Genomic DNA, 12,040 nt, shown 5'->3' with positions numbered 1-12,040 from the left:
GGTACTACGAATAAACTATTCTCCTATAGCGTAAACACTTGATAGGTGTTGTGTTGCAGCGAAAGGTCGACAGGAGGGACTGAACTTATTGGAAGTGAAGTATGAAAAACAACTGATTAGTGCTATCTAACTTTTAAAACAACGTCGTTCAAACTTACGAAAAGAATAAAACCAATGAAAGTAAGAAATTCACACCAAGGACATGACCAAACGATGCAAATCAAACAGAATATAAACGTGTTACTGGTAATTGTACAGGATGACGGAATGGGTAAAGAGCAAAAGTTAAAAAGAAATATTCAAACAACATACTTTGAACAAAAACTCAACACACAAGGAGATGGACAAGGTGTAGCAGATTAATTAGTAATGGGATTCGCACGCTGTGATGTCTCGTTTGCTTACCTGTGTCCGACTCCGAGTCACTGCCTGCCTTCGTTTGAAGCTGAAGCAACTTGCTCCCTTTTCGCGTTTGCAGCTTTCGTTTGCCTTTGGTCGTTGCTTTCGAAACACCCGTTGTCTCCCCGTGTTCGTCCATTTCTTTCTCGCTCGCGGACGCGTCGGCTTCGTCCTCCGTTTTTACCGTGTCTAAATAACGAAACGAAATTTCACATAGAATATTCGAAAATTCCATGAAGTACAATTATACGTTGTAATTTTTATGTTTTTACTTTGTCGTTTTGTGCATTTCTGTGGCTTCACAGGCGCAACAGTCGCAGACGGCCGCTTAGGCGGAATATTCGCGATAGCGTTTACCGCCGTACTTTGTGGAGCATCTTTCTTCTTCGTCCGAGGCTGAGGACTCGCCACACTTTCCGACGACTCGGAATCGCTGCTGCTATTCGAGGAGCCAGAAGAGCCTGATCCTATCGAGCAACTCTTCGAACTCGCAGAACTGTCCGATTTTTGTGGCTGTGCAGACTTTGCTAATAAACCTAATAAAACAAGGCTATTATTTTAACATACCTTAACAATATCTGGAACGCGAGAAAAAGAATCTTCTGCTACTTACTAGACCTGATCGGAGTAACAGTCTTCGGTTTCGCGTCGTTTGACTTCACCTTAGGTTGCTGACTCTTCGTAAATTTAGCAGGATTGTTCGCTGGCTTCGGTACACTAGTCTTAGCTGGGATGCTGCTGTCGCTTTCGCTGCTGTTCTCTGGGCTGAATATACTTTTCTTCTTGAATTTTTTCTGTACAGGCTCGGATGTTGTTTTTGCAGATTTATCTTGTCCTTTTCCATTGGTACTCGTGGACGCTGTTGAACAGAAAATACGGATCAGCAACGAAGAGACACGATTGCAAGAAGCTTTGTAAAATTAGGTTTACCGGTAGATTTGTTTGACTTGTTACCGGCGGGTTTAGAATTTGGTGGGTTCTTTTGCTGTCCAGTGGCAGTCGCCGACTTCGCTGACGGTCTTTGCTGTTTAATGACCGGGGCGACCGTGGCTGTAGCTTTGGGTTTGGCCGGCGGTTTTCTTTTCGCTGATTTCACTTTGTTGGGCGAGCCTTCCGATTCTGACGAATATTCCGCAGATCTAGACTTGGGCGGTATTTTCTCTTTGTTTTTATTCTCAGAGGGGGGGACAATAACTGCATCAGTTTTAGTCTTGCCATGGTGGCCGGCAGGAAATGGCGGTTTCTTTTTTGTTCTTTCTGTGTCCGATGCTTTTTGACTATTGACAGAGCTACTAGAGCTCTCTGAATCGGATGAGCTGGATTCGCTGCCCGAGCTCGAAGAATTGCTGGACGATGAACCACAGCTAGTTGTCGAAGTAGATTCTGAGCTGGTGGTCTGTTGATCATCAATTATATTTATTAGTTCACCAAATTTATCTAATGCTCAAACTGATTAAAAATGTGGACAAAGGTGGTATAGGCATAGCATGCAATTCAAACACTTATATCTACTGGAATAAATTTAGCAGTAGTTCCTTTTCCTTTTCTGCCTATGTTTCTTGTTTTTTGAAAATTCACTGCATAGTGTTGACCAAAGTGACTACCAAGATGATCTTTGATAATCCTTGTAGGTAAACTACATGTTTACACATTTTTATTTATCACATATTATGTAGTTTGATTACATAGCTCTGTTGTGGTATATAAACAAGTAAGACGTTATAAATAAACGTACACGCAACAAACATTTATATAAACAATCGGTTCGGTAGTTATTTATAAGTGTTTGTATGTAAAATTGCACGATGTGCCTATACCTCTATCCACCACTGTACTATTGCATGGATATTGTCCTTTGCTAGCATTTTCTATTTACGCTTATCATTATCGAGCTTGCTGATAAGCCAAAATATAAACGACATTCTTACGATTCTATAACCTGTACAAAATGCACGTACCTTCCGTTTCGGAGTCATTTCTACGGTGCTATCTCTTAAGCGAAGAAAAAATATCGTTTAGTATCATTTCTGCGATAATTCCTGTGTTCCTCCAAGGCATGTATGTTGAGGGTATCATTTACAACGTTCTATTTTTTTTAAAGCAACAAACGTCCCATCTTAAACTCGTCTCTGACTTACAACTACAAAACAATACACTAATTCATGTTACGAAACATCGTGGCATATTGTAGCATACTGCGCACGAGTGACATGACTTTAAGGCAATGTTACCAGACGCCAGTGCCCAGAGAAAACTACCCCCCTGCTTGGAATGCTTTAAGGCTAGTTTGGAAACAGCATAAAATAATTCTTTGCTTCGGAAGAAACCTTATCATATTTCATTAATAATTATCAAAATATTTGTTATTTAATATCGACTGATATGTAACTGAAATGTACATGTAACATTAGATCAATGTATAAGAATGAGAAAATAAAAGACAACACACCCTACAAAGAGAACTTTCGAAAATTTCCAAAGCAATTTGCAGAGCATTCTCTTCATTCGTACAATCTTCAAAGACTTTTTTAATTTTAATTCTACTACAATATAATAGTAACTATCACTCGTTACTATACTAAATTACTGTACATATTTGAACCAGCCTTTGCTATAACTCATTGTTACTGACTTATGCTCACTAATGTACGTATTTATTGACGGAGGAAAGCCGGTGAATTTGTAGGTTTTATCCATTAAGAAAAGACGTGAATTCGAAACGTAATAATGACAGCATTCGAGGGTAAATATTATTAATTATATAAAAGAAAAAAGAGTGTAATTAAAAATATATTTTTTTTGGTGCAATGACAGGGGTATCAAAACATTTTTCTTACCACTAATGTTTTCTTTTAGAAATGGGTGTTTTGCCCGAAATCGGAAAGGCGGTCGATGAAATGGAATGGATGTAAATAGAGCATAATTATTTTATAGACTGCTGACAGATCATTTTAAATTAACAATTCTATACACTGTCTTATATTTTAAACTACAGGTTACCAACAGATGTGCAAGCCGAAGCCATTCCTTTAATTTTAGGTGGTGGTGATGTATTAATGGCTGCTGAAACTGGCAGTGGAAAGACCGGTGCATTTTGTTTACCGGTTTTGCAAATTGTATGGGAAACCTTAAAGGACTTTGAATCTGGCAAAACTAAGAGTTCAACTGGACATGTTCAAGCTTGTATGTTTCTTTCAAATTTAATAACAACATGTTCTCCTCACAAAATTATTACCGTAATTGTTTGCAGCTACTCATTGGCTGCTCAGTTTATTTGATAGAGGTAAAGCTCTAGCAGTAACTCCAGATGGCTTGAGATGCCAAAGTAGAGAGCCTAAAGAGTGGCATGGTTGTAGAGCAAATAGAGGCATCAGTGGCAATGAAAAGTTTTTCTATGAAGCTACTGTAACCGATGAAGGATTATGCCGTGTTGGCTGGTCTATGTCTCAAGTAAATTGCCTTGATTCCCTATCAATGGTTTGTACTCGATAATTAAGAAATTGTAACCACCATATGTTTGCAAAATAGGCCTCACTGGATTTAGGAACGGACAAATTTGGCTTTGGTTTTGGTGGAACTGGTAAAAAATCAAATGCAAAACAATTTGATAGTTATGGAGAGGCATTTGGGATGCACAATGTAATTGGATGTTACTTGGATTTATCAAGGGGTGAAATCAGCTTTTCAAAGGATGGTGTACACTTGGGTGTGGCATTCACTCTAAACGCGCAACAAAAGTCTCAAACATTTTATCCAGCTGTTGTATTGAAAAACGCGGAAATGTCTTTTAATTTCGGAGCACAGCCATTTAAACATCCGCCTCCAAACGATTACAAAGGTCTCGCTTCGGTTCCTAAAGAATTGGTAAAAGAAAATCCAATAAATAGCAGTCAGACTCAAAGTAAAGAAGATGGTAAACCAAAATGCAATGCTCCTCAAGCTATAATCATAGAACCCTCTCGAGAGCTTGCTGAACAAACCTTTAATCAAATCCAAAAAGTAAGCTTGCAATAGTTACTATTCATATCGAAATAATTAGTCTTGCTTTAAAGGTATACATTAAATATTTCTATTTAGTTTAAAAAAGATTTGAAAGATCCAGTCATTAAGGAATTATTAGTTATTGGCGGTGTGAGCGTGAAAGAACAAATTTCTGTACTAAATTCTGGCGTGGATATTGTGGTTGGAACACCAGGACGTTTAGAGGATTTAATACAAGGCGGATATTTGGCATTAACGCATTGCAGGTACATAATTTTTACTTTACATACTGTGTACTGATTTTGTCGCGGTCAATCATCGTATAACGCATTTTCAGATTTTTCATTTTGGATGAAGCAGATGGTCTATTGAAACAAGGTTACACGGAATTAATTGATCGTTTGCACAGACAAATACCTAAAATTACATCAGACGGGAAACGATTACAGATGATAGTATGTTCGGCCACGTTGCATGCGTTTGAAGTGAAAAAAATGGCTGTAAGTATTTATAATTATAGTTTACATGTGTCTTATATAGAAAGATTTATAAAAAAAACTTGCATGCTGTATAGGAACGGTTGATGCACTTTCCAACATGGGTAGATTTGAAAGGGGAGGATGCAGTACCTGAAACAGTACATCATGTTGTTGTGATAGTGGATCCACAGAAAGATACTACTTGGACTAATATGAGAAAATATATACAAACCGATGGCGTACACAGCAGAGACGATATAAGACCTGGAAGCAACAATCCCGGTGTGTTATAAGATATATAATATCTTTGTACATAGTTTCATTGCTCGTATAACTAAAATTTATTTTCTAGAGACACTTTCGGAAGCTGTGAAGATATTAAAGGGTGAATACTGTGTTCGTGCTATCAAAGAGCACAATATGGACAGAGCTCTTATTTTCTGCAGAACCAAAATGGACTGCGATAATTTGGAACGGTATTTGAAACAGACCGGTGGTAATCAATTCTCGTGCGTGTGTTTGCACGGTGATCGAAAGCCCCCGGAACGTAAATCGAACTTGGAAAAATTCAAGAAGCAAGAAGTGAAGTTCTTAATTTGCACCGACGTTGCAGCCAGAGGATTGGATATCTCAGGATTACCTTTCAGTATGTGAATTTAATTTAAATTTAACACATGTATGCATAACTTTTCCATACAACTGATCGTGCAACTTCCTTTCTAGTGATCAATATAACTCTACCCGATGAAAAATCGAACTACGTGCATCGCATTGGTAGAGTCGGTAGGGCCGAAAGAATGGGTCTGGCTATTTCTTTGGTCAGCAAGGTGCCAGAAAAAGTATGGTATCACGGTGAATGGTGTCCTATGCGCGGGAGGAATTGTCAGAATACTAATCTTACTAATCAGGGTGGTTGCTGTGTCTGGTACAATGAACCAAACGTAAGTTTCAATGGAATGCAAGTTCCATGGTCGATATCTTTATGAATTTGTTCTTTCTTAGTATTTAGCCGAGATCGAGGATCATCTGAACGTCACGATTCAGCAAGTTGGGACAGACATAAAAGTTCCACTAAATGATTTCGATGGGAAAGTCACTTATGGACAAAAGAAAAGGAGCATGGGTACGTATTTTCTGCATTTTTATACAGCGATCGGTATATTAATATTTGTGAATTTATAGGCTCCGATTATCAGAATCATGTTCAACAAATGGCACCCTACGTATCCCAATTATCTTCGTTAGAATCGAAAACGCAACTCATGTACTTGAAAAGACATATGGCTGCTGGAGCAAACTAAAATACTACGTCGTACGAAATACCAGACCTGCCGAAGCTTTTCGCAAATTAACCGTTTAATATGTTATTTTAGTTCCTGATAATCTCTCAATATTTATAAACAGCGTGTACTTTCAACTATGAATTTGTTACAAATAATATAAACTGAATCAACTTGTAAGAAAAATTACTCGAATTTCTTCTATAGAAAAGAACGTGTATGATTTATGTAAATAGTATTTGCTTGTGTGTATATAAGACATACGGCAAGTGTTTATTGTATCATTATAATCTTCATAATTGTACCATCGCTATTCCAGTTACACAAATGTATAATACAGTGGCCTTGCAGTGTTTGGTTTTGTAATTTTCGCAATCTTTTCTTACTCATTTTTTTTTCCTCTGTTTTGTTGTATATGTGCATGTGCACGCACACGCGCACATTATGATCAGAATTTTGTATAATATACCATACTCTTAGAATTTACTAAATGACTTTTGTTTAATTACACATAATAATTTATACACATTTCTTGAAATCAATGGTAAACGGCTAAGTTATACAGTGTACAAATCATACCGTTTCTTCCCTGCACTCGGATATATCAGTGTACGTTTACGCGTTATCTCTCTTTTCTTAAACAGTGTGTACGGATTCGCGTGTCCAAAGGGTCTCGTCTTCTTCACGCGATCAGTACAACTTGTCGAGCGTGTTCAATTATCCGCCGATCGAATCGATTCGATCAGCACGGATCCGCGAAAACGTTTTCTTTCGTTTTTCCCCATCATATTCAGACAATCATCACAGAACGAGAATGAAATATTTTTCCTTTTTTTTATCTTTTGTAGTCTAAAAACACATCGACAGTCGTACGTAGTCATTCTCTCTCCGCGACACACGTTCGGCTCACATATACGCGTAGTCATTCAATCGCATTAACTCGGTGAATTATATTTATATATAATATATATAATATATATAACATATATATAATATATATATTTATTTATGTATTTATATGTATATCAGTTTATCATGTACACTACACGTCCACCCCACGATTCTCGCTTAAATAGCCTCGGCAACTGAAACGATCTCGGGCGATCAATATCCCCTCGCCTATTTATTCGTATGGTAACCGTATCATTTCATTTGATTGCATCGTACGCAACGTGTTCGACTTTGTATCTTTTATTGTGCAGTTTTGTTCATGAATATTCGTTAGTCTAGATCTTAGAACACAAGAGAAATCGTCACGCCGTTAACGACGGGAGATCATGGGGTGGACAACATTAATTTCATTTCCTAACGAATTTCTCGTGTAATCATTTTTTCATTTACATCACGCGTGTATAGTTTCCCGTTTCTCTTTTGTTCGACGTGTTTAATTCGTATAATCAGCGCTTATCGAATGCGTTTTACTGTTCAACGGTTACTCCTTACTTTCTGCATTTTGATGATTATTCATCCTTTAAGTTTTCGCCTAAACATATTTCCTAAGAGACACGCAACAACGAATTCATTAAGAATTATTAGGAGAGAAAACACGGGTTTTCGGGAAATGGGGTTAGGGGGCAGGAGGGAGGACGTAATTATCGACGAGTTTGGTAACTCTTCCACCTTAGTTTCTTTTCTCTCGTCCATTATTACGTGAAAGTACACCTAACGCACGAACAGTTTTAATGAATGTGATCCTGTCGTTCTTTTCATTATCTAGGATTTACGATAAATTCATTCCTCCTTTCGATCGATTTCCAGTGTCCGTTCAAATATCTTTTTCTACCTATAAAGTGTTCGCCAGTCTCCAATTCGAATTGGATTATATCCCCCGTTAAGTAAACCTTCTATTTATATCTAACGAGATGAGGTTACTACCTGAATGAGCACTTCTCAGATGGAAACGGATTAAAAATATGGGAGCTAACGAGCATACGTAAACTCGAGAATATTAAGCCACTAATGGCCGGCCATTCGTGTTTGCAAAAATCGATTTGTGAATGATACGATTATCTAAGATACCCTAGAATGTGTTTATACATATCGAGTCCTACATTTTAAGTTCGGTTCCACTCGGGATATGCTGATCTAGATGGCGAGCTCCCTCCCTAACATCGATTTGGATCCCAGCAAACAGTATACGAAGAAGACTAGAAAAAAGTTTCGATTTCGAATAGTACCTATGATCGATCACCGTGCACGCATAGATAGTTTCTCATAAAAATTACTACGACAGATTAACGTGACACGAGTCGATTTCGCGTGGTTCCACTTTTTCCCTCTATTCGCCGCTCGAGGCACAAGCAGCTTCCTCCTCTTGTTTAACCTAAAAAGACAACCGCGGTCTTTACGTTGGGAATATTGTCCATGACCCAGCTATAGAATTAAAGGTCACGCCGTGCCTCGTTCTAATCAATGACAAATCGACCGGTACGCAACGTAAGATCCGCTCTCGCGTTTCTAAATTTCCTAATAAAGCAAACATTCTCGAGTACCAACGAAGTACGAAGAACCAACAAAACGGTCGAGAGAAAACTGTACAGAACAGCACGATCCACAATCGTGAAACGTCCATAACCACGATAACACAAACGATCGCGAATGTTACAGATTGAAAATACTAATCGTGTATGTTTTTTATTGCCTGTTCGCGACTCGAGAGTGACAAGGACACGATGCTAAGGGCTAGTCTTTAAGAAAATTGCTTTCTCTCTTTTGGCGTTGCATTTCGCGATACTTGGGCACAATTGTCGCCAAAGGAAATATTCTGAACAATTATGACCGTTTTAAGGCAACGAAAACGATGAAATTCACAATTTCTGATCGATCGATACGAATCCGTAGCTCGTGCTCGAGTCGTCCGAAAGAGATAAGAATTGCGCGGGAAGTGCATTGATATTTATTAAAGCGAACTGGTTGACTCTTTGTACGTCCGCGCGTGCGTCATTGATTTAACGATTCTATTGGTTCTCGGGCCAATGTAATAAGATATACTTTGTTCGTAAATAACGTTAAAAAATTCTTCCCTCGCAAATTATTGCATCAACTACACGCCATCGCGCGTGACCACGATCCGGGCTCTGACGAACTCGCACCGTAGAAACGAAAAACCTTTCATTTTTTTCGTTCGTTAACGCAGAAAATAGACGTTTCATATATTTTTTTTTGTTTTCAACATAAATGACTACGTTTACGAAAGACGAACACTTTTCTATTATTTAAAAGACAACCACAGTTGAAATACAAATGTTACAATGTTCACGTTGGTTCACATCTGCACTGATCGTGGTCGTTTAAATAAATACATGTATATATATGGATATGTGTATGTACATACGCATAAATACACACACACATATATATAAACATATAGTATATATGTGGCTAGATCATAATATTATTAGATGTATCTAATTTTCCCCGAACGTAGCTTTTTAACAATGATTGCAGCAGTAATCGCTAATCACAATGACAATGATGATATTAATAATAACGACAATAATGACGATGACGATGAGGCGATGATGATGATGATGATGATGATGATGATGATGATGATGATGATGATGATGATGATGATGATGATGATAATGACGATGACGATGACAATGACGATGACAATGACGATGACGACGATGATAATAATAATATAACTACATCATCCGCTTCAATAAAATCTGACTGTGTAAAGACAATTTTTTATCGAATAACAGTGTAACGATAAGACGATCACAATAAATGACTCTGTATTCTTAACATAAACGCGAACATAGCGCAAAACGCGTATTTGTTTATCTACTTCGCAGACGTTCTCTGGCTTCGTCAGAAAAACGCGTAACGAATCGAAATTTATAAAATTCCCGAAATGTGTACGATTCACTTATTCCGTAGGCTAGATAATCGTCGCTCAGCGATTTATAAATTTGTTTTTCTTTACTCTTATCCGCGAACCAACCGAGCAGGTTCGATGTAAATTAATTCTCGTTCAATTTGGACGTTGCTTAGTTTGCAAATCTTCATCGACAATTATCGCCAGCGACGTTTGCGTCAACGCACGGGATCTCGCGTTATTGTTGTTTCGTTACGCCGATTCCAACCACACCCAGTCGTCTACTTTGACTTTCGCTTATATTTTTTTTATCTTTTTTCTTTCCTTTTTTTTTGGTTACTTTTAATCATTTTTTTCTTAAGGCAATGCTCTCAGCAACGTGGTCCACAAAGAGTATCGCGAAACGCGACGGAACGGCGAGCTTCGTGGACGACGATGCTGCACCGTGCTCTCATCGACGATTTTTCTTTTTCCATTCGTGCAACGAGATCGTAATCGCAGAGAACGGAAAGTAAAAAGAGAACGATATATCTATCATCTAAAATTACGACTGGGCCCGCTCGAATCTCTCGCAAGCGTCGAGGAGAACGAAAATTTTCATTTATAATTTCAACGTGGCTACGGCCGAGACAACTTTCGAGAGGTTATATTAAATGCAAAACTTGCTTCGGCGTCGTGTGTTCGCGCGATCGATTAAAAACCGACGCGATGAAAAAATATTAAGAATACTGATCGGGCTTGTACGTTTCAAATTGCTATGTGAATCGATCAACACCATGAGCACAGCGACGTTTAAGCATTCTGCTAGAGTGTTTTTTTTTTTTAATAAAATTTCTCTCTGTTCTTTCGTAGAACAGAAAGCTTGAAATTTCAACAAACAAAATGGCGGAGAATTCAGATCGATATCGAGACTAATATTCGTACGATATACTCGTGACACTAATACGAATGGTATCGTAACTGTGCTCAAAGTATTAATATTCTTTATACAAATAGGTGTCCGATCGTACGGCGTACATACGATTTTATTCGATCGCGAGACGCACGCGTAATTTTGTAATCAGCTTCGTCAAAGTATCGATACGTCATTGCTTTGTGTCCATACGAACCTGCCGTTATTGTATTTACAAATAATAATAATAATAATAATAGTAATAATAATAATAATTACTTGCACCGCTTAGTTTTTACATGTACATATTCACATGCCTGGTACATTGTACGTACAATAAAAGAAAAAAAAAACTTGTGCGATCCGGCGTATGTATACAATATGTATATGTATATCGGTAATAATCGTGGCCACGTAAATTGTTTATTAATTCGGTATCCGTTTTGTTTCGCTTGCGTACGCGCACACAACAGTCGATTAATAATTACATTTACGAATTTCGTTCACATTCAACAAGTAAAATACCAAGTACCGTTTTCATTCGTGTGTTTCTGTTCGTATGTGTATGTGTGTTATTGCATTGCGGCTGGTCGAAAAACGGACAATCGAGTTTTACGTGACTTTGACCATTTTACGCGCAGCTTTTTTTTTTTTTTCAACGGGTTAAATCCAACCGTATATTTTTTTTTTCTTGTTTTTTCCTTTCGGTTGTCCGACGCCGCTGGATAAAGCAGTCGAAATTAGGACGAACGCGTTTGTCTATATATATGTATATATATTTATAAAAGGGAGAGAAACGAAAGAAAGTATATGAATACTCGCGACAATACTAATTACACAATTATTCGTTCGTACTCGCTAGCATACATGAAACGATGATACGCATTCATTCGTCCTTTGTGCCGGGTGAACGATTAAAGTTTCACGGAAGTTTCGACAGTTAATACTCGCTCAAAGACAGGCTCTCTCTCTCTCGCTTCCTTTCTCTCCCTCGCATCCTTACACTCTCTCGCATCTGTCGTTACAGATTTACAGTAAAAATAACACTTCGTAAAGTTATAAATACCGTTTTACAAACTATGGCTTGTCAGTTATGTAATTAGTACGATAGGTATACATATATACGTATGCACACGGACCCATATACATTGATATTACACGAGAGTACATTTACGAGGAAGTG

The 12,040-nt window shown here is 37.9% G+C and overlaps 2 protein-coding genes across 5 annotated transcripts in view; one reads left to right on the top strand and one right to left on the bottom strand.

The window, feature by feature from the left end:
- Positions 1 to 2,616, bottom strand: part of LOC122395701 (histone acetyltransferase KAT7) — a 40,106-nt gene extending 37,490 nt beyond the window's left edge. For 3 of the 4 annotated variants that reach the window (XM_043393524.1, XM_043393499.1, XM_043393514.1), the window contains exons 1-5: positions 2,358 to 2,616; positions 1,330 to 1,795; positions 1,013 to 1,258; positions 672 to 935; positions 406 to 588 (exon numbers count right to left, since the gene is read on the bottom strand). In XM_043393524.1, coding sequence (XP_043249459.1) covers positions 406 to 588; positions 672 to 935; positions 1,013 to 1,258; positions 1,330 to 1,795; positions 2,358 to 2,375 — 1,177 coding nt within the window. In that variant the 5' untranslated portion in view covers positions 2,376 to 2,616. The remainder of the gene's footprint in view (positions 1 to 405; positions 589 to 671; positions 936 to 1,012; positions 1,259 to 1,329; positions 1,796 to 2,357) is intronic. The other variant, XM_043393506.1, reaches the window with a different exon arrangement.
- Positions 2,617 to 3,017: 401 nt separating this feature from the next.
- On the top strand, positions 3,018 to 11,644 carry LOC122395720 (ATP-dependent RNA helicase Ddx1). Its single transcript, XM_043393539.1, has 12 exons — positions 3,018 to 3,142; positions 3,256 to 3,307; positions 3,395 to 3,582; positions 3,650 to 3,849; positions 3,928 to 4,398; positions 4,477 to 4,646; positions 4,718 to 4,880; positions 4,955 to 5,141; positions 5,212 to 5,505; positions 5,583 to 5,800; positions 5,862 to 5,982; positions 6,042 to 11,644. Exons 1-12 carry the CDS (start codon positions 3,127 to 3,129, stop codon positions 6,158 to 6,160), a joined length of 2,199 nt encoding a protein of 732 aa, XP_043249474.1. The 5' UTR covers positions 3,018 to 3,126; the 3' UTR covers positions 6,161 to 11,644.
- Positions 11,645 to 12,040: the final 396 nt, after the last annotated feature.

This window comes from Colletes gigas, unplaced genomic scaffold (genome assembly GCF_013123115.1).
Source record: "Colletes gigas isolate AHSC1104 unplaced genomic scaffold, ASM1312311v1 Colletes_gigas_Sc00001, whole genome shotgun sequence".
NCBI classification, from domain to species: domain Eukaryota; kingdom Metazoa; phylum Arthropoda; class Insecta; order Hymenoptera; family Colletidae; genus Colletes; species Colletes gigas.
Note: the sequence above shows the minus strand (reverse complement) of the source record. Positions and strands in the feature narration are given on the sequence as shown.

Excerpts from the sequence above, each read along its gene's own strand:
- LOC122395720 (XM_043393539.1), top strand. Across the intron at positions 4,647-4,717 it reads TTGGCATTAACGCATTGCAG|ATTTTTCATTTTGGATGAAG; the intron begins GTACATAATTTT and ends ACGCATTTTCAG. Across the intron at positions 5,506-5,582 it reads TATCTCAGGATTACCTTTCA|TGATCAATATAACTCTACCC; the intron begins GTATGTGAATTT and ends CTTCCTTTCTAG.